At 37.3% G+C, this 25,180-nt stretch overlaps 2 protein-coding genes across 2 annotated transcripts; one reads left to right on the top strand and one right to left on the bottom strand.

The window, feature by feature from the left end:
• Window positions 1-2,504: 2,504 nt before the first annotated feature.
• On the bottom strand, window positions 2,505-6,052 carry LOC143880733 (uncharacterized). The gene is made up of 4 exons (XM_077383705.1): window positions 5,658-6,052; window positions 5,161-5,378; window positions 3,662-4,389; window positions 2,505-3,365 (listed from the first exon to the last, which is right to left on the bottom strand). The coding sequence occupies exons 1-4, from the start codon at window positions 6,050-6,052 to the stop codon at window positions 2,505-2,507; spliced, it is 2,202 nt and encodes a 733-aa protein (XP_077239820.1).
• Window positions 6,053-20,119: 14,067 nt separating this feature from the next.
• On the top strand, window positions 20,120-24,269 carry LOC143880732 (uncharacterized). Its single transcript, XM_077383704.1, has 5 exons — window positions 20,120-20,890; window positions 21,452-21,652; window positions 21,929-22,349; window positions 22,431-22,625; window positions 24,235-24,269. Exons 1-5 carry the CDS (start codon window positions 20,120-20,122, stop codon window positions 24,267-24,269), a joined length of 1,623 nt encoding a protein of 540 aa, XP_077239819.1.
• Window positions 24,270-25,180: the final 911 nt, after the last annotated feature.

Below are 25,180 nucleotides of genomic sequence, written 5' to 3'. Positions count from 1 at the left end.
TCCAGAGAGGCCAGCTCCTCCTCCACCGATTGTGCCAAGAGTACCTGCTCGAGGTTTTAGCAGACGAGTTCGTCATCCGACCTTGTTAGGAGCTGGTCCTTCTTCACTTCCTGAGTACTATCCGATGCCAAGGTTGGTCGATACCGTCCTGTGATAGGAGAAGAGAGTTTGAGTTGGTTTGGCCACCAGGGGCTATAGGATATCCCATTCCAAAGACCTTCGCCAGGGTAAGTGAATTGGATTATGCATTTATTTCAGAGTTTGAAATTTGCTTGCATATTTGATTGGATTTTTCCTTGAGATTGCAGATTCCTCATCATCAGGCGAAAGACCTGCATTTAGTGGGTGCTTGAGGAGTCTAGCTGGTGAGCAGATTGGCGTCAGCGAGCAGATAGAGGCGGCTCGATGTGAGGACAGACGGCTCATCCTTGCGCTCCTGCAAGAGAATGAGACCTTGAGACAGAGGCTGGAGGCATACGAGGGTCAGCCAGCCAGACAAGTATAAGAGTTTGTCTTTGTCTCTGATTTTTGAAATTATGCACATATGTCTTGATATATTTTTGAGATCCTGACGTACTTGTGGGTTCAGGAGGAGGATGTGTACAGGCCGACGATGCCTATACTAGATGGTCATGATAGCACTGATGAAAGAGACGATGAGTCTGACGAGGACTACGTCGCAGAGGCGGAGGACCCAGAGGCTGATGATACTTCCCTACCTGACAGAAGATGGGGAAAGAGACCTGAGACAGAGCACCCCTTCGGCAAATAGGGTGAGGATCAGAGTAGGTCCTGGAGGCATGTTTGCTCATCATCCTACCAACCAAAGGCTGGTCCTAGTGATAGAGCAGCCGCAGCTACTGCAGCAGAGTCAGGTTCGACCCGAGATTTGCTCGATATTGGGATGGGGTATAGCTCACTAGACCACTTGTTGGGTGATATCTCTATTCTCCTCCCAGGGGAGTCTTCAGTTTCTCAGCCGAGGGCAGATGCTTCGTCCACCCCAGGGATAGTTCTGGATCTTCCAGATCAGGGTCCTAGAGATCCTCCACCATCCAAGCAATGATTTTATGTTTCTCTCTTTTAGGTTCCCTCAGTTGGGGATGACATGTATTTCTTTTTTGTATTGATCAGACATATATATGGATCCGTTTTGTTTTGTTTTCTTTAATCTACAATTGTTTGTGTTGTTGTATTGAAAATAAAGAGTATTTTTGTATAAATAGACATCTGTTCCAGATGGGTATTTATACAAAAATGCCCCTAGTATAGTTCTTTAAACAACTTGGATTTTGAGAATTTGCATTAGTTGCGAAGGCTAACTTGATTTTGAGCATTTTGCATTATTAGCGAAGGCTAGTAATGCAAAATGCCCCTTGCATGGTTTATTAATGATTTGATCATGCATTTTGTATTATTAATCATATTTCTATGATTAATAATACAAAATGCCCCTAGTGTATTCATTCCAAGGAACAAATGTAGCAATTTCATTGCAAATAAAAATAGAAATACATTCTGAGTGTCCCTGACTGTGAAGTTATATTTTTCTGTGCATAGAGCACCTGGCTGGATCTTGAGATCTGTACATGAAGCACTGAGCTGGATCTTAACCTTCTGAGACTGTGTACACGGAGTACTGAGTTGGATCTTGACCTTCTGAGATAATAGAATTCACTGTGTCTTCCTTCCCTGCATGATTACCTTTGCTGGTTTAATGACTTAGATGAGGAATATGAGCTTTTCTTTTCTGAATTCCCAGGTTGGGAGGAAAGGAGGGAGACTCGATTTTATTGAAACAAATGCTTTTGATTTATTTAGGTAAGTCGAAACCCTAGATAGATGATTTTGAATGTTCTTACGCATAGGCAGTGTTCCCTGCTTCTGGGTTTTAATCATGGTCCAAAGACCCTTTAGATTGTTTGAAGTATTAACTCATCTTGTTTTGGACCAAAGAATCCCTTGTTTGGTCTTTCCAAAGGCATGCCCTGTCGACAATTAAATTGTCCTTTGCAAATTTTAAACTTAACGGACCGTTTATACCTTAACTTTTGCTAGAAACATGGTTCCTGTTGTGTTTCTACAGGCATGATTACCCTAATTTTTGCCTAAGCCGCCCTTTCGGGTTTTCGAATTAGCGGATCTTCAGATCTTCTTATTCTGGACATTGAGAAGACTTGTGGGGATCCTGAAAAGATTTGTTGGTTTCACCAACGGCGACCAAGCCTGAAAGGATCAGATTGCCTACGTACCCCAAGGAAAGGTTGGGATCACGTATGCATAGTTAATGGCTTTTCTGTGGGAAAAAGGGATCAAAGGGGTAATATGAAGGGTTTTGTTGGCTTCGCCAAAGTGGGTGACCGAACCTGGGTTTGTCAGGCTGCCTATGTACCCCAAGAAAAGGTTGGGATCAGGTCTGCGTAGTTCGTGCTTTTCTGTTGAGGAGCAAGGGTGAAAGGGTGAGTCATTTGGGCTTTGGTTGGCAGAAAAAGGCCTTTTGTATTTCAAGAGTAATATCTTTTTAATTGATCGAGGTTGGTGGGTTCAAGAATTCTATTCGCATTTTGGTCAAGAGATCTGACGGCTTTTCCAGAAAAGATTTCATCAACGATGTAGGGGCCAGACCAGTTTGGTCTAAACTTTCCCCGTGGATCGAAGACAGAAGCTCGACATTCTCTAAGCACCATATCCCCTTCTCTAAGTTCTTGAATACGAATTTTCTTGTTTAAATCTCTTTCTATTCTGTGCTGATAGCCTTGTACATGGTACACTGCTTTCAACCTTTTCTCATCCATCATACACAACTCTTGATGACGAATGCAGGCCCATTCAGATTCTGATGAACTACTTTCCATCAGGATTCTGAGTGACGGGATTTTTAACTCGATAGGTAGGACAGCATCCATGTCATACGTGAGTGAGTAAGGAGTGGCTCCTGTGGATGTACGGACAGACGTTCTGTATGCCCAAAGTGCTAACGGGACTTTGCTTGACCAGTCTTTATAAGATCGAGTCATTTTCCAAAGAATAGTCTTGATATTCTTGTTGGCTGCTCCGACAACACCATTAGTTTGAGGCCAGTAAGGAAATGACTTATGGTGCTTGATTCTAAATTCTTCGCACACTGATGTTACTTCTTTCTTGAAATGCGATCCATTGTCCGATATCAGCTGGTGAGGGACTCCATACCTACAGATGATGTTGGCCCTGATGAACTTAGAGACTGATGGTGATGATATTGAAGCGTACGATTGTGCTTCTATCCACTTAGTGAAGTAATCGATCGTGACAAGTATGTATTCGTGCCCATTGGATGACTTAGGAGAGATCTTGCTAATGATGTCAATAACCCAAACAGAGAAAGGCTACGGAGATGTAAGCGAGTTAAGCTCTAATGGTGGTACATGTATCAGGTTAGCATGGATCTGACATAAGTGACATGTTTTGACAAACGACAAGCAATCTGCTTCAAGGATAGTCTAGAAGTAACCAAGGCAAAGATCTTCCGTGGTAACATCTTGTTGTTCATATGAGGACCACAGACACCGAAGTGAACATCTTCTAAGATTTCTGCGGCTCTATCTTCATTAATACAAAGGAGTTGGACTCCGTCAAATGATCTGCGGTAGAGATCTCCTCCACAAATGACATATCAGGATGCCAGTTTCTGTAATGCTCTTTTCTCCTTTAAAGAGGCCTCTGGGGTGTGTCCCCTGCCGGAGATAAGATTTCTGATATCGAAATATAATGGTTTCCCATCTGGACATCTGGCCTCTATCTGAACCACGTGTACTTGGGCTGGGACAACATGTCGCTTTATTGCCAAAGAACAGACCTTAACCCTGACTGGAATGTCAACCATGGATGCGAGAGTGGCCAAAGCATCTGCGAATCTATTTCTCAATCTAAAGATGTAGGTGAAACTGATGTTGTGGAAACTCTTCATTAGACTAGTAAGATAAGTGTGGTACAGAATCAACCTATCTTCTTTTGTGAGCCATTTTCCGTTTGTTTGACAAATGATTAACAGAGAATCTCCGTACACATCGAGGTCTTGTACTTCCAATGACAAGGCTGCTTCTAGACCGGCTATGCAAGCTTCATACTCAGCCACATTGTTTGTATAGTCGAACTCTAATTTGATAAAGATTAGTATATGATCGTGCTGAAGTGAGACAAGGACGATACCAATCCCTTTGCCTTCTGAATTTGATGCTCCATCAAAGTACATGGTCCATGTAGTGAGGCTGGGTACATCTCTGATTGACATGATTTCTTCATCTGGAAACTCACGGTTCAGTTCTGTATCTTCAGTGGGTGCATCAGCTAACTGTTCTACAATGATTCTGCCTTTGACAGACTTTTGGGTGACATATGTGATGTCGAACTCTGACAACAACAACAACCAATGAGCGGTTCTGCCAACCAGGGCTGGTTTCTTGAAGAGATATGAGGAAGATCCTCTGTGGTAGCAGATAGTGTCTAAGCCTTTGGGTGGCCCATACTAATGCTAGACAGGTTTTCTCCAATTGAGTGTAATTCAGTTCATATTCCAACATCTTCTTGCTGAGATAATAAACTGGCGTTTCCTTTCTTATTTCTAGATCTTCTTGAGCCAACATACATCTGAGGGACGTGTCCGTGGTTGAAAGATACAGAAGGAATGGTCATCCGGTGACTGCTGGTCATAGAACCGGTGGTTATGACAGACATTCTTTGATTTTCTCAAAGGCTTGCTGACATTCGGGATTTCACTGCTTGGATGCATTTTTCTTCAGAAGCTTGAAGATCGGTTGACATGTACTGGTGAGTTGAGTGATGAAACGACTCAAGTACTGAAATTTTCCTAAGAATCCTCTAACTTCTTTTTCTGTCTGCGGAGATGGCATCTCCTAAATGGCTTTGACTTTAGAGGGGTCCACCTCGATTCCTCTGTGGCTGACAAGGAAACCCAGTAGTTTTCCAGAAGTAACTCCAAAAACACACTTGTTTGGGTTAAGCCGGAGCTTGTATTTTGCAATTCTCTTGAAGAATTTTCTCAGGGCGCGGACATGATCTACTCAATCCTTGGCTTGGACAATCATGTCGTCAACGTTTACCTCTACTCCTTGTGGATCAGGTCATGTAAGAGGGTAGTTGCAGCCCTGTGATAAGTTGCACCAGCATTCTTGAGACCGAAAGTCATCACTCTGTAGCAGTAGGGTCCCCATTGTGTAGTAAATGTTGTCTTGGTCTTGTCTTCTGGAGCCATCTTTATCTGGTTGTATCCTGAGAAACCATCCATGAAGGAGAGCAAGGCATGACCTGTCGTGTTATCAATAAGGATGTCGATGTGAGGCAAAGGAAAGTCATCCTTTGGACTGGCCTTGTTTAGATCTCTGAAATCGATACAGCAGCACAGTCATCCATCCTTCTTAGCTACAGGAATGATGTTCGCTAACCACTCAGGATATGTGACAACCTTTAGAAATCCTTCTTTCGATTGGTTTGTCACGTCGTCCTTGATTTTGAGAAGCCATTCCGGCCTCATCTTTCTGAGCTTCTCCTTCTTCAGCTTAGGTTATGGATAGATAGGGATATGATGCTGGACAATGTCCTCACTTAATCATCGCATGTCATTGTATGACCAGGCAAAGACTTCTTTGAATTCATTTAACAATTTGATTAATTCTGCTAATTCTTCAGGGGATAAGGTTTTGCCAATCTTAATCTCCTGAAGCAGGGATCCAGTGCCTATGTTAATAGTTTCAAACTCATCTTCTAATGGTTTTGCTCGACGTTGCTTCCTTCGTTTGATTAAGTTTTTAATCTCGAGGGGAGTTTCATCTGTATCCTCATCTGAGGAGGTTTGTTCGATGTTATTTAAAGCATTAGTTTCAATATCATCAAGAGACAAAGGCGAGTAAAGAGAAAGTTGTTTGATTGATTCATAAGATGTATTCGAAGAACTGACTGACGCGCCTTCTGTTGGCTTGCCGTGGGGATCTGACAGGATGGCATGAACTTCTAAGTCTTCGTCACCTCGAACTGTGATAACTCTGCTACCTTTCATGAACTTGAGCTTTTGATAAAAGACGAGGGTACAGCTCCCACTTTGTGAAGTCAGGGTCGTGCTAACAACAAATTGAAGGAGGACTTGATGTCGAGTACTTGGAATTTGACATCAAAGGTTTCACCATCCATGAATATGATAGTGGATAGGGTTTCGACTACATCTTGTTGGGAGTTGTCGAAGGCCATGATGCCCTGATCAGACGGAGTGAAGTCGCTGGGACTGAAACCAATAGTTGTGGACGTGCTCAGCGAACAGATGTTCATGGCTGAACCATTGTCCACGAGTACGGCAAGTATCTTCTTATGATTACATAATATAGTAACAAGGAGAGGCTTGGAGTGATTCTTTCCATCAAGGGTTAGATCTGACTGCTGCAACCAAATTTGTAAGTTGCTCGGGTGTAGTGTCTCTCGAAACATGGGAAGTCTACAAACTTTTGAGAACTTCTCTATGTTTAAGGGAAACCATCAGTAGTTCCCAAAGCGAGGTATCTGCCTGAGTCTTGCTGATTTGCCTGATGATGTTCAGATCTTCCTGATTGACTTTCGTGTATCGACCTTTTGTTTGACAGCGTCGATCTGCTAGTCTGACCTGAGTTCCAGAGGTTTGTAGTTTCTACCGCCCCTCGTGAGATGTCCAACCTCTAAGGTTTTAGGCCCATTGATTCCGAGATCTGCTAATGACAGGATGTGGGACCCGATCCCGCGAGAGGGGTGGGGCGCGAGCCGCCACGCTCTCTCTTGGTCTCTCGTACCCACGCGATTGGTGTGTGCTCTTTTATTATTGATTTTAATTCGTCTTTTATGTGAACTTAGGATCACTACGGTAATCTGAATTCCACACAAAAGAGAGTGACAGAGTCGCCACCTAGATGTGGGATCTAGGACCCATAATTAACCAGAAATCTAGACTCGCTACCTGGTTACAAGAATGGAAGGTATGAGGAGTTATCCACCACATGCACCATTCCTGCCCGATAATCGGTCTTCAATTCCAAAAGTTAACTCTTTTGAATTTCTTTTAACTGGCTCATTTAACTCTATGTTAGTGTGCTAACTATGTGACATGCATCCTATGATCTAATTTCAATGTAGATCCTAAATGTGTATCTTGATTTCTTAATTTGTTTGAATTCAATCTAAGTGGATGTTCTCCTAAAATTCTAATTTCATGGAAAGTCCTAAGTGATTTAATTAAGAATTTACAAGAAAATTAATATACAAAACCCCACAATTTGTTGTGGAGCCGACTCGTGGTTGGTATGCCATCAAGCATCCAAGCTGCCTACGTACCCAAGCCACACTGGGATCAGAGTCGACGTAGTTCGGTGCACCTGAACTAAGCTACTTATGCCTAACTCATCTAGGACACCGATCTAGACTGGATTGACTGTTTCAACAGTTTTAAGAGAAATTATTTAATTCAAGTTGAAGATTTTATTATCGTAGGACTTCATCTAAGATGCTATATGGTCCTATCTAAGTGCAAGACATCCCTTTGACTAATGCAGGTGAACCTACATCCTAGGTAACTAGGCTTGTCCTATGAGAAAAGTGAGGTGACTAGTGTAACTAGATCTATGGCACGGTTGCTATCTATAGCAAACGCCCGTGATGAGGCTGGACTCCTAACTTTAGGACTCCCTAAAACCTAGGACACGACATGACGCAAATGTTCGTAAATAGGGCTCTAATGGTTCTTACGATGGAAACCGCAATCCAACGGTTCTGAAAGACATGATGTAAATTGATTCAATTTACTGAAGTTAATGATTTTCAGATTTCAAGGATTTTCGGTTCCTAAACATCTAAGGAATACCAAAGTCTCTATGGTTCGCAAGTTTCGAACTCGAATCACAACCATGTAAGGGAATCATGTTCTCAACCCTTGTATAATTTAGCACGTAAATTATAGTATCTTATTGCCTGGCATATTTCTCAGGATTTTCGTGGACAGTGGATCTCGGAGCCAATATCATACTATAATTTACGCACTCCAATTATGCTGGATCGATTGCAATTAGTATACGATTATGGTTACAATCTCGGCAGTTAAATTGTCACAGCATAGCCAATTTACAAAGGCAATCTATGAACCCTAAGGTTTCTGTTTCAAAAAGTTAGGGATTGAATTTATGATGAAAATTTAAGGTTTTTTGGAGATTTTTACTGACTTTTGTATTGGTTTGCTATTAAATTGTGATTTAATATCAATAAGACCAGATTGTTAGGAATACACAGTAACCCTAAGCAATCGAAATCCAAATCAGTTAAAACTTTTCCAGTAACAAGATATGGATAATTCTAACTTATTGGAAAAATTTCTTGAACTATCATTAAGATTTGATATGAATTTCGGATTTTCCAAAATTTAAATCAGATTATAGATTAACACATCAACTTGTAGCATCTCAATTGCAAATTAATCCAAAATTTCACAGAATAAAGATAATCATTAGATTAGACTACTCTATGACTTTCACGAATGTTTATTACGATTTGATTCCAATTGAAATTCACACAAAAATCGGATGAAACCAAAGAATTACTTAAAAAGCAAACCTAATAGTATCCTAAAATCAAATAAAAATATCCAGTAGATATATAATAGATTAAAAAAATTTCTATCAAAATTTCAAAACTTAAAAATTAAATCTCCTCCATAAAATTGATTTTTAAATAGAAAAGGGGAATTTGTTTCCTAGAAATTGAAACCCATTTATAAAAAAAAATTACAAAACCATATTAAAACCTTGCAAAACCAATTTAAAATTTTTATCTAACATTCCAGTAACCTAAGTTACTGGTTTCTAAAGAAAATTTTCAAAAATTTACTAATTTAATACGAAAAAGAATTACAGCACGTAAAACGAAAAAGCATTTAGAAAACCAATAAAAAAACCTTTTTTCGAAAAAAAAATCTCATGAAAATTCAATTTATTATTGAAAATTAATTCTGGAGATTTTCATTAATTTTTAAAATATTTTGATATTTATTAAAAATTGCCGAAATTTAAAATAATTTAAAACCTGATAAAAAACTTCAAAAAAATCCGAAATTTTTTGGGTATTCTGGAAATCAAAACATTAGTTTGGAAATAAGATTTTATAAATTTTGGACATGGTTTGATATACTTTTCGATTCGTTCATCAAGAAATAACCCCTTTCGGGGTTATTGTTTGAAAATTATAATGAAAATTAAAACGGCCAAAAAAAGTTATTTTGTAGAAATCCCAAAAAAAAATCAGTTTTTAAAGAAACCCACGTTTTCTAACACTTGCTTTGATAATCCGATTTAAATCCATATTGAATAAAAAAACGAAAGAAAACCATTATTAAATGGAGGAAATTTAATTTTTGGGTAAAATTTTGGATTTTGAAAACTCATAATCTATATTATAACATACTGGAATTTCAAGAAAAAATTCATTGATTTTATCTATCAAAAGTAAAACCCTAGCATGCTTTTCTACTTTTGATATTACAAAGATAAAGATCCTACCGTTGATCGCGCTCCTTGTCTCTAGGGTGCGTAGATCTGAGCTATACGCTTTGTCGCACCCTTTTATATGATGAAGAAAACCCAAAGAACACTCCAATAATTCTTGATTGCGTGATGCTTTGGAGAAGAAGAAGGAATTCAAGAATTACTTTTGTGAAGAACACTTGAGAGAGAGATCACACTTCAAGAGAAAATAGATTTTTTTCTTTTTTCTTCTTGGGAGGAGAGAGAAAAAATGAATTTTGATCTTTTTCCAATCCTTTTTAGGATTGTTTGCTTTGATTTTTATACAAAAAAGCTAGGGTTAAGAGAGAAATAGTAGTTCCCAATGTGAGAGCTCTCATTTTTGGCTTCTTTCCAATTTTCCTCTCTTGCTTGCTTTCTTTCTTTTTTCCAAATTGGATTTGATTACAATCTTAATTTATTGTCAATCAAGACATGCTATTCTTTATTCCACATTGCTTCTTTAGAAGAAAACCTTTTTTAAGCAATCATTCATCTTTTCCTTCTTTCCTTCTTTTCTTTATTTTATTCTTTTTATTTTTCTTTTAACAAATATGATGTCACCATTGTGACATCATCAAGGTTGGATGCTCAATTCATGTGGGTCAGCCATGTGGGGCGCCCACCATGGTGGTCGACCCATATGGGTGAACCCACATGAGCTCCATCTTTACGGGCTTTAGCCCAATGGGCCATTTCACACGGGTTTCGGGTTTTTCCGTAAAAATTCAATAAAATCTTTCTAAATTCAACATTCTATATATGGACCCAACCCATTTGACATTTATGGTGCATCCCTCACACATGATAGAACCATCTTTTTTGGGAAAATAATTTTTAGGACCAAAATGCCTCTATTTGACAATTACACATCCAAATGCGACCAAAATACCCTCAGATTGGTTCACCCCTAAAGGGAAAAATTAAAAAAGGAAAGTCTTTGTGGTCAAACTTCAAAAATAGAAACTTTTAAAATTGAGTCCTTTCGATGAGCAATATTAAACAGAATCATTTGGTATCCCCTGAAAATACCCAAAATGCCCTCAACACTTAGAATTTCCAAATTAAGCGAAACTCCTGAGAAATTCTAAATTTAGCAGGTTTTCCAAAATTCAGGAAATCATTCATAATCTCTCAGACATATTTCGGGGATCAAAAGAAATACACAGGAAAAGACCAAATTACCTCGAGGTGCTAGAATTTGGCGAGACTAGGGAAAATCCTGAGAAATTCTAAAAATAGCAGATTTTCGAGAATTTATGAACGGACTCAAGATTTCTTAGACACAACTTAGGGACCAAATATGATATGTTTGGAAATGTCTAAAATACCCCCGAAGTGCAAGACTAAGAGAAAATCTTGAGAGATCTACATTTAGCAGGTTTTCCAAAACTTAAGCTCTTGCAATTGTTGGAGGATAAGAGCCAAGGTATCAGCAGTGGTATTGGACCGGGTATTTCTCGAGCTTTCAGCCACAGGAGCTGATGGAGGAAGTGGTGCAGAATCTGGATCAACAACAGAAGGTTGTGGAGAGCCAGGCCTCATTTGTAATAATGAATTGATCAGGACCTGAAAATATTAGACATGGCTATGACAGTTCCTGGAATGGAAACAAGGAATATAAAGTATACGCTTGACATTTAAGGCGCGCTCTCTTCTTGACGATTGAAAGATGGTTATGGGTTAAACAAGCAATTGAAATGACATAATGAATCCCATAATGACTGAGACACGATGATGGCGACACGAATGCACTAGGGGATGCCCCTAGTTTAAGGGTCATGGGAATAGACTCTGAGAGGCTTATCGAAATAATCTTGTAAAAGGTTACCCCTAGAGTGAGAAGAGACCAATGATATAAACAAGATTTGATCATCTGGACCAGGTATGATCAGATCATGAGATTGCATAATCGAAAGATTGTGAGATTTTGTTCCTGCCAGTTAGGGGATGGTATGACGATACGATCGAATCGTATGACAGAAGAATGAAAGACACACGATCAAAAGATTAGATGAGATTGCATAGGATTGCTTTCAATGGGTAGATCAGGAATGACTAATCCTATGAGATCTTTGGAAATGATGGGATTTATATCCTAACCCCAAAGGGAAAGTTTTTAATCTTCGTACATTTTAACAGTGTTACCTGAATGCATCAAAGCCTAATCCTAATCTAGCGGAGTGGAGAGAGGATCTCGACTCATGACTTTGTTTGTGTACTTAAGGACCGATCGTAGCCATTGGAAGATGGACTACGGCCTAATCTAGACACAAAAGGGTAGGATATCCTAAGCTAGGCTCACACACGTGATGCACGTGTGTTCGTATACTACATGCATGTGTTGGTTAATCTAGGGGTAAGGCCAAGAGTTCCCTTAGCGCGAATCCGTGCTCAATATACTGTACCAGTGTCCGTCGTATTAGTACGTGAACAAGAGATCCGTTTACGCACCATAAAGGTGCTAGGCTAAGGGTGGAATGCTTCTCTAGCACAGAGGCACCAGGTGATGAAATCCCAGTCAACTATGCTAGATAACACTCCGGGTTCCTAAAATAGGATGTGTGTGCATGTGAGATGCAAGGGTTTAGATGCAAGTGATGTAAGTGTGTGCAATAAGTTTGTGCAATCTATGATGCCTTCAGGTTTTGTTAGATTAAGTTTGAGAATGATGTGATGAGAAGATAAAACATACAAACTAATCTAACAAGTATATAAGATATAGAGTTTTCATGAGCCAGTTAAATTAAATTCAAATGAGTTATCCTTTGAAGTTTTAATGAAGTTAGGTGGTCCCCAGCAGAGTCGCCAAACTGTGGGACCCGATCCCGCGAGAGGGGTGGGGCGCGAGCCGCCACGCTCTCTCTCGGTCTCTCGTACCCACGCGATTGGCGTGTGCTCTTTTATTATTGATTTTAATTCGTCTTTTATGTGAACTTGGGATCACTAAGGTAATCTGAATTCCACACAAAAGAGAGTGACAGATTCGCCACCTAGATGTGGGATCTAGGACCCATAATTAACCAGAAATCTAGACTCGGTACCTGGTTACAAGAATGGAAGGTATGAGGAGTTATCCACCACATGCACCATTTCTGCCCAATAATCGGTCTTTAATTCCAAAAGTTAACTCTTTTGAATTTCTTTTAACTGGCTCATTTAACTCTATGTTAGTGTGCTAACTATGTGACATGCATCCTATGATCTAATTTCAATGTAGATCCTAAATGTGTATCTTGATTTCTTAATTTGTTTGAATTCAATCTAAGTGAATGTTCTCCTAAAATTCTAATTTCATGGAAAGTCCTAAGTGATTTAATTAAGAATTTACAAGAAAATTAATATACAAAACCCCACAATTTGTTGTGGAGCCGACTCGCGGTTGGTATGCCATCAAGCATCCAAGCTGCCTACGTACCCAAGCCTCACTGGGATCAGAGTCGACGTAGTTCGGTGCACCTGAACTAAGCTACTTATGCCTAACTTATCTAGGACACCGATCTAGACTGGATTGACTGTTTCAACAGTTTTAAGAGAAATTATTTAATTCAAGTTGAAGATTTTATTATCCTAGGACTTCATCTAAGATGCTATATGGTCCTATCTAAGTGCAAGACATCCCTTTGACTAATCCAGCTGAACCTACATCCTAGGTACCTAGGCTTGTCCTATGAGAAAAGTGAGGTGACAAGTGTAACTAGATCTATGGCACGGTTGCTATCGATAGCAAACGCCCGTGCTGAGGCTGGACTCCTAACTCTAGGACTCCCTAAAACCTAGGACACGACATGACGCAAATGTTCCTAAATAGGGCTCTAATGGTTCTTACGATGGAAACCGCAATCCAACGGTTCTGAAAGACATGATGTAAATTGATTCAATTTACTGAAGTTAATGATTTTCAGATTTCAAGGATTTTCGGTTTCTAAACATCTAAGGAATACCAAAGGCTCTATGGTTCGCAAGTTTCGACCTCGAATCACAACCATGGAAGGGAATCATATTCTCAACCCTTGTACAATTTAGCAAGTAAATTATAGTATCTTATTGCCTGGCATATTTCTCAGGATTTTCGTGGACAGTGGACCTCGGAGCCAATATCATACTATAATTTACGCACTCCAATTATCCTGGATCGATTGCAATTAGTATACGATTATGGTTACGATCTCGGCAGTTAAATTGTCACAGCATAGCAAATTTACAAAGGCAATCTATGAACCCTAAGGTTTCTGTTTCAAAAAGTTAGGGATTAAATTTATGATGAAAAGTTAAGATTTTTTGGAGATTTTTACTGACTTTTGTATTGGTTTGCTATTAAATTGTGATTTAATATCATTAAGACCAGATTGTTAGGAATACACAGTAACCCTAAGCAATCAAACTCCAAATCAGTTAAAACTTTTCCAGTAACAAGATATGAATAATTGTAGCTTACTGGAAAAATTTCATGAACTATCATTAAGATTTGATATGAATTTTGGATTTTCTAAAATTAAAATCAGATTATAGATTAATACACCAACTTGTAGCATATCAATTGAAAATTAATCAAAAATTTCACAGAATAAAGATAATTATGAGATTAGACTACTGTATTACTTTCACGAACGTTTATTACGATTTGATGCCAATTGAAATTCACACAAAAATTGGATGAAACCAAAGAATTACTTAAAAAGCAAACCTAATAGTATCCTAAAATCAAATAAAAAATTCCAGTAGATATATAATAGATTATAAAATTTTCTATCAAAATTTAAAAACTTAAAAATTAAATCTCCTCCATAAAATCGATTTTTAAATAGAAAAGAGGAATTTGTTTCCTAGAAATTGAAACCCATTTATTAAAATAAATTACAAAACCATATTAAAACTTTGTAAAACCAATTTAAAATTTTTATCTAACATTCCAGTAACCTAAGTTACTGGTTTGTAAAGAAAATGTTCAAAAATTTACTAATTTAATACGAAAAAGAATTACGGCACGTAAAACGAAAAAGCGATTAGAAAACAAATAAAAAAACCTTTTTTCGAAAAACAAATATCATGAAAAATTCAATTTATTATTGAAAATTAGTTCTGGAGAGTTTCATTAATTTTTAAAATATTTTGATATATATTAAAAATGGCCAAAATTTAAAATAATTTAAAACCGGATTAAAAAAATTCAAAAAAATCTGAAATTTTTTGGGTATTCTGGAAATCAAAACATTAGTTTGGAAATAATATTTTATAAATTTTGGACATGGTTTGATATACTTTTTGATTCGTTCATCAAGAAATAACCCCTTTCGGGGTTATTGTTTGAAAATTAGAATGAAAATTAAAACGGCCAAACCGTGATTGAAAATTAAGTTTCCAGTAGTATTTTATTTTGTACAAATCCCAAAAAAATATCAGTTTTTAAAGAAACCCACGTTTTCTAACACTTGCTTTGATAATCCGATTTAAATCCATATTGAATAAAAAAACGAAAGAAAATCATTATTAAATGGAGGAAATTTAATTTTTGGGTAAAATTTTGGATTTTGAAAACTCATAATCTATATTATAACATTCTGGAATTTCAAGAAAAAATTCATTGATTTGATCTATCAAAAGTAAAACCCTAGCATGCTTTTCTACTTTTGATATTACAAAGATAAAGATCCTACCGTTGATCGTGCTCCTTGTCTCTAGGGTGCGTAGATCCGAGGTATACGCTTTGTCGCACCCTTTTATATGATGAAGAAGACCCAAAGAACACTCCAATAATTCTTGATTGTGTGATGCCTTGGAGAAGAAGAAGGAATTCAAGAATTCCTTTTGTGAATAACACTTGAGAGAGAGATCACACTTCAAGACAAAAGAGATTTTTTTCTTTTTTCTTCTTGGGAGGAGAGAGAAAAAAACGAATTTTGATCTTTTTCCAATCCTTTTTAGGATTGTTTGCTTTGATTTTTATACAAAAAAGCTAGGGTTAAGAGAGAAATAGTAGTTCCCAATGTGAGAGCTCTCATTTTTAGCTTGTTTCCAATTTTCCCCTCTTGCTTGCTTTCTTTCTTGTTTCCAAATTGGATTTGATTCCAATCTTAATTTATTGTCAATCAAGACATGCTATTCTTTATTCCACATTGCTTTTTTGGAAGAAAACCTTTTTTCCTTCTTTCCTTATTTTCTTTTTTTCTATTCTTTTTATTTTTCTTTTAACAAATATGATGTCACCATTGTGACATCATCAAGGTTGGATGCTCAATTCATGTGACTTAGCCATATGGGGCGCCCCATGGTGGTTGACCCATATGGGTGAACCCACATGAGCTCCATCTTTACGGGCTTTAGCCCAATGGGCCATTTCACACGGGTTTCGGGTTTTTCCGTAAAAATTCAATAAAATCTTTCTAAATTCAACATTCTATATATGGACCCAACCCATTTGACATTTATGGTGCATCCCTCACACATGATCGAACCAGCTTTTTTAGGAAAATAATTTTTAGGACCAAAATGCCCATATTTGACAATTACACATCCAAATGCGACTAAAATACCCTCAGATTGGTTCATCCCTAAAGGGAAAAATTAAAAATGGAAAGTCTTTGTGGTCAAACTTCAAAAATAGAAACTTTTAAAATTTGGTCCTTTCGGTGAGCAATATTAAACAGAATCATTTGGTATCCCTTGAAAATACCCAAAATGCCCTCAACACTTAGAATTTCCAAATTAAGCGAAACTCCTGAGAAATTCTAAATTTAACAGGTTTTTCAAAATTCAGGAAATCATTCATAATCTCTCAGACATATTTCGGGGATCAAAAGAAATACACAGGAAAAGACCAAATTACCTCGAGGTGCTAGAATTTGGCGAGACTAGGGAAAACCCTGAGAAATTCTAAAAATAGCAGATTTTCGAGAATTTATGAACGGACTCAAGATTTCTTAGACACAACTTAGGGACCAAATATGATATGTTTGGAAATGTCTAAAATACCCCCGAAGTGCAAGACTAAGAGAAAATCTTGAGAGATCTAAATTTAGCAGGTTTCCCAAAACTTACGAAATTACTCATAATCCATCAGCCGTACCCTCGAGATGGTTCTGGACATATTAGAAATGAATGAAATATCTATAAGATGATGAAAATGTGGAAGCCCCATGAGTTTCTAAAAATAGCAGCTTTTTCAAAAATTTGTAAAATCACTCAAGATTTTTCAAATATAACTCGGGGGTCAAACGAGACACATCGGGAATGACCAAAATACCCCAGCAGTGCAAAATAGGCAAAAATGAGGGAAACCCTGAAAATTCTAAAAATAGCAGGTTTTTTCATTTGCTTGCAAACTTGAACTTTCATCTTTCAAATGCCAAAGGAACCCTCTAGAGACCTTCAGGATTGCGAATCAACTTCAAAACTCTCATAATGAATTGAAATCTACCCTAAAATGCATGGATGCCTAATCTAATGCTGAATACGGATTCAAAACTCGATGATACTACCGAATCTTTTGCTTTTTAAAGCGTACTAAAATGGGGGTGTCTACACAGGACGAACGAAGTTTCATCTATTCCAGCTTCATCCTGGTCTAGAACATAGGGTTCTTCGTCGAGGTCTGCGCAAATGGCAAGAGGATATGATTCCTCTTCCCCGATTTTTCATATGTAATTGTTATTATCGATTCCCCGCAGATAGGGTTTGATAAACACATTTATGTGTGAATCCTAGTGTAGTAAAACATGCATATTTTTATCATTTAAAGTGGTGCTACTAATATTTTGTGTGTTTCTGGTGTTTCAGGGTTATTTATGGATTTTCCTAATAAATGGAGCTAAAGAGATAAAATTCCAAAGAAAAATTCACGTGTGAAGACAACCACGGAATAACTACCATTTGTGGAATCATCAAATGGGAGGTTGGGATCATTTTATAAAGACGATTAGGAGTGCAATCAAGTTACATCAAGGCCCACAAAATGGACGGTTAGATTATTCTATAAAGTGGGTGCGAACTTGGATTTTTGGAAATGGTGGGATCCACTTGATAAGAGCCCACGTTTTTACACCCTTGTTTTATTACCAGGGACACCTAGTGTAAATGTACACTGGCGATGGGTGTCTTTAGTAATAAAAGGGGTGTAAATATTGCTTCTTTTTATTCATGGTGGGACCCATTCTCCCATGCAACAACAACATCAGCCCACGTTTGTGTTCTATTTTCTAATATATTATATTATAAGTGGTACCCAATTGAAAAAAAAAACACTAAGAGCAGCCCACGTATTCATCGGATTTATATGCATGCAATCCATTCATCCAGACAACACTAGCATAGCAGCCATGATTTTATGCAAAATAGAAAGTTTCCAAAGCCATCGACCACTTGCTAATTTGAATGCACCGACCACTCATCAAAGAAAATCATATATGCAAGCTTGTTTATACAACATGCAATCCTTCACGTTTTTGGTTGGAAAGTTTCTATATTGTATAAAAAGTGGGACCCACTAGAGTTATACAAAAACCATGCAAACTTTGATTTCCAAAAGCAGCCAACGGTTTTGGATTAAAAATGGTAATTGCTATGTGATTCATATATTATATAATATACCTATGGGACCCACATGCAATTACAAAACATATGCAAATCTTTACATTTCTATTTCACCTACTTGCACTTGCTCTCACTATTTCTAAATATTGCAACCCATGGGATAATCCGAACCGTTGAGATAAGCATGACATCATGGCTGATTTCAAAATAGGCAAAGCCGTAGCCATGTTGGGAATTTTTGAACCAAAATAGAGATTGTCTTATGAAAAGTGGGACCCACTTGATATTTTCTCATTCCTTTTGTCATTATATGCATGATTGTTTTATACATATGTGGCTACTAATTTGTTTTACTTGATTCCACTATAATATAGGTGGGACCCACAATGAAGGAGAGAAAGTTGCCAAAATTCCCAACCATTCTCCCACGTAAAAAATAAGGGAAGAGGCAAAAAGTCAACAGAAACTTACCCAAAGCAAGTGCCAAGTTGCTAAAATTCTGATAAAAGAAAGAAGAAGCTTGCCATTACAAATAAATGGTGGAAGTTGCAGAATTATCAATTACAGGTGTGATTGCCAAAAATACAAAAGAGATGCCAAGGTTGTGTCTTTTCTTGGGGATAAAAATAGAAGGGGAAGAAAGCTACATAGGGGAAAAAAGAAGACATTCTTTTCACTCTATTTTTTTCTCTTTTTCTCTCCACTACTCTCAAGCTCTCTCCCTTAGGTTTTCTTGTTCTTTCTTTTTCTTTTTCTTTTTCTTTTCAACTCTCAATCCAAGGCATCATCATCCACCATTCAAACTCAAGGTGACATTAAAGCTTGAAGGAGGAAGATGCAACCAAAGTTGGAGGAGAAAAAGACTAAGTTCTATTTAATTTTTGTTATTTATTTTAAGTTCAATTTGATGTAATTTTGTTTCAATTCAAGTTAGTGAAGAAGTAATTAGTTTTTGTTTAATTTTCTTTCAAGTTCTATATGGCAATTCTTCTCCTATCTATCTCGTTTATTTTTGTTTTTCTTCCCTTCTTCATGAGTAACTAAATCCTATTTACTTAGGGTTTAGTTGAAACCATGGGGAAGGAGAAATAATTATAATTAAATCAATCTACTCAATTGAAAAATTGTGTAGGAGTTTGTGTTTGGAAAATCCCAATCATTCATGCCATTGGCTTTTCCCTTTCGTATGAATAATTGTTGATTAACAAATATAAAGTTCTATATAATCAATGTAAATTGGAGAGTGGATTTGATTAATTACTTATAAGGAATGACATCCCTTTGATCTTATTCTTTATTGACCAATTAATCGAATTTTCAACCCAATTCAAGAGTTATTTTAATTAATCAATTTTATCCAAACCCATGGTGGATTCTAACCCTAAGTAATCTTTTATATTGAATTAAGTTTTTTTACACTATTCCAAATTACTTTTGCAATTTTTCAATTTACTTAAGCCCTTAAAATTTAGTTTTCTAATTAAATTAGATAAGTAGTTAATAGAGATCATTAAAATTTGGTACACTTTGCCTAAATTAGGATTTTAAATAAAAAAGATCTTAGTTAAATTTGATTCTTAGATTGAATAGAATATACGCTTATATATAGTGTTGACTCCGAGGTCTAAGTCCACGGAAATCCTGAGTCCATTCCAGGCAACATTATATCATAGCTAGTATTCTAATCGGTAAAAGAATAGGATTGACAACTAGATTTCTCTTCCTTGAGTTCGACCCGTATTTACACGATCCGTGCACTTGCGGTTATTTAATATCTCTAACAAGTTTTTGGCGCCGCTGCCGGGGAAGAGAGTTGCATTAGAATCTTAATTATTCAAAGTGTTAGATTAGTAGTTATTTTTAGTTTAGCTATATTTTTTTTTTATTTGTTTCTTGGCTATCCATCTCTCTTACTTGGTTTTCCTGTGTTTATGAGTGAAGGTTGGGTGCGGAACTCGGCCAATCGACTGGAAAGAGCAAACCGGTTAGAGACGGCGGAAGACATCGCACCAAATCCAAATCAAGTAGTCATGGCGAAAGAACAAGAGACACCCAAGAGTTTGCGCGATCGCTTCTATCCGGCCCGAACCGCGCAACCTTCATGCATACGTCTGCCTGCTGTGCAGGGAAATAATTTTGAACTCAAATCCCAATTCATCACCATGTTACCTCATTTTCATGGGCTACCTTCTGAGGATGCCTATCTATTTCTTAGGGAGTTTGAGGAAGTGTGTGTCCTCATTAAAATGCAGCAACTCTCAGATGATGCGGTAAAGCTTAGATTTATTACTTTTTCACTCAAGGATGGGGCTAAGAAATGGCTCTATGGTCTTCCCACCAATTCTATCACTACTTGGGAAGAATTCACTGTTGCCTTTCTTAAAAAGTTCTTTCCTATGCATAAAACGAATAAACTAAGGAATGACATTCTTCAGTTTAGGCAAAAACCCCATGAGTCTTTTTCCAAGTTCATGGAGAGGTTTAAGGATCTTCTCCAAGAGTGCCCTCACCACGGACTTGACACTTGGCATTTATGCCAAATTATTTATGAGGGTATTGACTATCAAACCAAGCAGTTGTTAGAATCTATGTGCCCAACAGGATTTACATCATATACGGATGAAAATGATGCTTGGAACTTTTTAATTGAATTAGCTGAAAAGACTCGTGAGTGGGAATCAACTCAAGAGAGTGAAAGAGCCATTGGTAAGGGTTTCATTGAGGGTACTGTAGCTAAAGAGGCTCACCTAGATATTCTTATCAAAAGGCTAGAAGCCATAGTGGTTAAGGGACCTTCTCAGGTCCATCAAATTGCACATAGTGTTCCTATGTGCAATTGGTGTCAAGCCACTGACCATGTCATGGAAGAGTGCCCAACTCTTGCTAAATTTGGTAATTCTAATGAAAATGCAAGTGCCATGTTTTTAAATAATCCATATAGTAGCACATATAATCCGGGATGGAGGAATCATCCCAACTTTTCTTGGAATCAAGGGAATTATCAAGGAGGGCCATCAAATTTCCAAGGTCAAGGCCAATTTGGCCAACCTAGGCCCACCTTCCCTTCTATGAATGTTCGACCACCCCTAACCACACCTCCACCTTTTCAAAACCCAATTTTAAATAATGTTTCAAATCAGCAACCACCGGGTTTTCCAAAACAAGGGGAGTCGGCACGCATAACTTCCTTAGAAAAGAGCATAGAACTTCTCACTAGCACTTTCATGACGAGCCAACACAATATGGAGAAACAAATCTCCCAACTTGCCATGGCCTTGCATGAAAGGGAAAAGGGGAAGATGCCAAGTCAACCAGTTCCTAATCCAAGGAATGTGGCCATAAATGGGAATCAACAACCACAGGTAAATCAGTTGAATGCCATGCAACCAAACTTGCCGCAGCAGGAGCCCTCCGATCACTGTAACGCTGTATTTGCTTTAAGGAGTGGCAGAGAATATCAAAGGGAGGAGGGCAGATCCGAACCTTCTAAAGATGCTCAAGAATCTCCAATTAAGGTAAGTAAAGAGTCATCCTCCATTGGTTCAGAAGAAGAGCCCGAACAGGTAAGTATAGAGCAGACAGTTTCTCCACCTGAAAAAGAGTATGTGCCTAAAGCTCCTTTTCCAAGGAGACTTGCTAATAATAAAAATGTGGTTGCTAAGGAGAAAATTTTAAATATGTTTAAACAAGTGCAAATTAATATTCCATTGTTAGATGCGATTTCCGAAGTCCCGACTTATGCCAAAGTTTTAAAAGACTTGTGCACACAAAAGCGCAAGTCTAATGTACCCAAGAAGGCATTCTTGGCTGCAAACATTAGTTCCATCTTGTCTCAACAGATGGTGGCTAAGTACAAGGACCCGGGATGTCCTACCATTGCATGCACTATTGGAAATACTCATATTAATCATGCTCTTTTAGATTTAGGGGCCAGTGTGAATTTATTACCTCTTTCTGTTTTTAAACAATTAGGATTAGGAGAACTCAAACCCACCACCGTCACTCTTCAGTTGGCGGATAGATCAATGAAGAAACCGAAAGGGATGGTTGAGGATGTCCTAGTTAAAGTAGGAGAGTTCTTATTTCCTGTAGATTTCATTGTGCTAGAAACTGAGCCCGTTGCTAATATCAAGGATCAAATTCCTATAATTCTTGGTAGGCCTTTCCTTGCTACGAGCAACGCCTTAATTGATTGTAGAAATGGTTTAATGAAATTAACTTTTGGGAATGCTTCCATGGACTTTAATGTTTTTAGATTAGGTAAGCAACCTAATTTACAAGAAGAAATTAATATGTTGCACTCCTCTCCTGAGACTAATTGTGAAAATATTTTGAATGCAGGATTTGAAGAAGCTCTGGATGAAGAAGGCTTGGAGAATGTAAGAGATATAGGGGACTCCTTTTCTGATGACCTTAGCATCCAACAAATAGAATTTGGAGCATCCCTATCTCCGTCCCTTCCCAAGCCTCCACCCAAAAAGGCCCCACAGTTAAATTTGCCGCCTTTGCATTCAAATTTAAGAAAAGCATATTTGGGTAAGACTTGCACATCTCCTGTGACAATCAAAATGGACTTAAACTCGACCCAAGAAGAAGAGTTAATTAATTTTTTAAAAGAAAATAAGGACTCTACTTGGAAGGACAAGTTTCATTTACTCAGATTGAAGTCCTTTGTTGAGTTACCAAGATCTAATTTAGAAGAGGTCATGGATCTTCGTGAGCCTCTTTATTCAAATCTCTCTTAAAAGAAAAAGGTACGCCCCTCTCTTCTCTTTATTGTCCTTGTTTCTATTTTTGCATGCATTGAGGACACTGCATGATTCAAGTATGGGGGGGTAGCTTTTAGAAACTTTCTTTTCTAATCTTTTCTATAGTTAAAGTTAGAAAATTTCCTTTCTTTTTATTTTTGGTAATTTTTCGCAAATTAGAAAGAACTTGGTATTCTTAGAAAGAAAGTTGTTCTCTTATTTTAAGAAATAAAGTTAGTGGATATTTTAATTTTGGAATTTAAAAAATTAGAAAGAATACTTTCCTTTCTTAGTTTTGTTTTCTTTTGGAATCTTTCTTTTTAAAAGGATTTGAATAAGAAATAGAAATAGAAACTTGCTTTTTATATGGTATAGATAAAAAGGAAAGAAAGGTTGAAACAAAGAAAGAAAGAATAATTTTTAGAAAGTTTGCTTCTTGATTATAGTTTTGATTTGTAGCCTTGTTGACTTGAGCTATTAAGTCTGAAGGGTTTTTATGCCTAGTTCCTTAAAGCCAACTGGTTTCAGAGCAACTGACCGAAAACTCCATACATGGGTCAATTAGAAAGCTTAATAAATCAAAGCATTGCACGTAATCAAAAGTAAAGCTTGAACTCATATGCATCAATGTCTATGACATATGCAAATCAAAGATTAGTCGGACACTGCTTAGTAGCCTGGGTGTCTGGTGCATGCCCTGCATGTCATTCACGCCAAAAGCAGTAGAGGATTACAAAAAAAATAAAAAAATAAAAAATGAGTTCTATTCTTAGAAACTATGGGAAAAGTTGAAAGTATGGTGGACCATATAAATTTGTAAGTTTTCTACGAAGTTTCAGAATCAAATTTCTTTTATGGTACGATTACATTAGAGGCAAGTTTAAGGGAGCAAAGTATGACAAATTCAAAAGAGGATTCCTTGATTAAAATATTTTTCTAATTTTTCCAACTTGGGATAGGATGCAAAGTTTAAGTATGGGGGTATTCTTGTTCTTCTATTTTGAGCAATTTATCAAAGAAAAAGGATTAAAATTATTTTTGGCTTTACTCTATAGTGGGATTTGAAAGAAAAGTTTATTTTTAGAATTTTGTGTGTTTATTCACTGCAAACACTCACGAGACACAACTCGTCCACTAGGGTAACCTAGAGGTTTAAAGGCTTGTTGCACCTGCTAAGTGCAATCGTGATTCCTACGAAAGTGAGTTAGGATTTTATTTTTATTTTTACTTTTAAGTTTTTAATTTATTTTCTTTTTGTTTGCTTGAGGACAAGCAAAGCTTAAGTATGGGGGAATCTGATAAACACATTTATGTGTGAATCCTAGTGTAGTAAAACATGCATATTTTTATCATTTAAAGTGGTGCTACTAATATTTTGTGTGTTTCTGGTGTTTCAGGGTTATTTATGGATTTTCCTAATAAATGGAGCTAAAGAGATAAAATTCCAAAGAAAAATTCACGTGTGAAGACAACCACGGAATAACTACCATTTGTGGAATCATCAAATGGGAGGTTGGGATCATTTTATAAAGACGATTAGGAGTGCAATCAAGTTACATCAAGGCCCACAAAATGGACGGTTAGATTATTCTATAAAGTGGGTGCGAACTTGGATTTTTGGAAATGGTGGGATCCACTTGATAAGAGCCCACGTTTTTACACCCTTGTTTTATTACCAGGGACACCTAGTGTAAATGTACACTGGCGATGGGTGTCTTTAGTAATAAAAGGGGTGTAAATATTGCTTCTTTTTATTCATGGTGGGACCCATTCTCCCATGCAACAACAACATCAGCCCACGTTTGTGTTCTATTTTCTAATATATTATATTATAAGTGGTACCCAATTGAAAAAAAAAACACTAAGAGCAGCCCACGTATTCATCGGATTTATATGCATGCAATCCATTCATCCAGACAACACTAGCATAGCAGCCATGATTTTATGCAAAATAGAAAGTTTCCAAAGCCATCGACCACTTGCTAATTTGAATGCACCGACCACTCATCAAAGAAAATCATATATGCAAGCTTGTTTATACAACATGCAATCCTTCACGTTTTTGGTTGGAAAGTTTCTATATTGTATAAAAAGTGGGACCCACTAGAGTTATACAAAAACCATGCAAACTTTGATTTCCAAAAGCAGCCAACGGTTTTGGATTAAAAATGGTAATTGCTATGTGATTCATATATTATATAATATACCTATGGGACCCACATGCAATTACAAAACATATGCAAATCTTTACATTTCTATTTCACCTACTTGCACTTGCTCTCACTATTTCTAAATATTGCAACCCATGGGATAATCCGAACCGTTGAGATAAGCATGACATCA

Source organism: Tasmannia lanceolata, unplaced genomic scaffold, assembly GCF_043159265.1.
Source record: "Tasmannia lanceolata isolate RefF3 unplaced genomic scaffold, GAP_Taslan_0.1 ptg000007l, whole genome shotgun sequence".
Lineage (NCBI taxonomy): Eukaryota > Viridiplantae > Streptophyta > Magnoliopsida > Canellales > Winteraceae > Tasmannia > Tasmannia lanceolata.
Note: the sequence above shows the minus strand (reverse complement) of the source record. Positions and strands in the feature narration are given on the sequence as shown.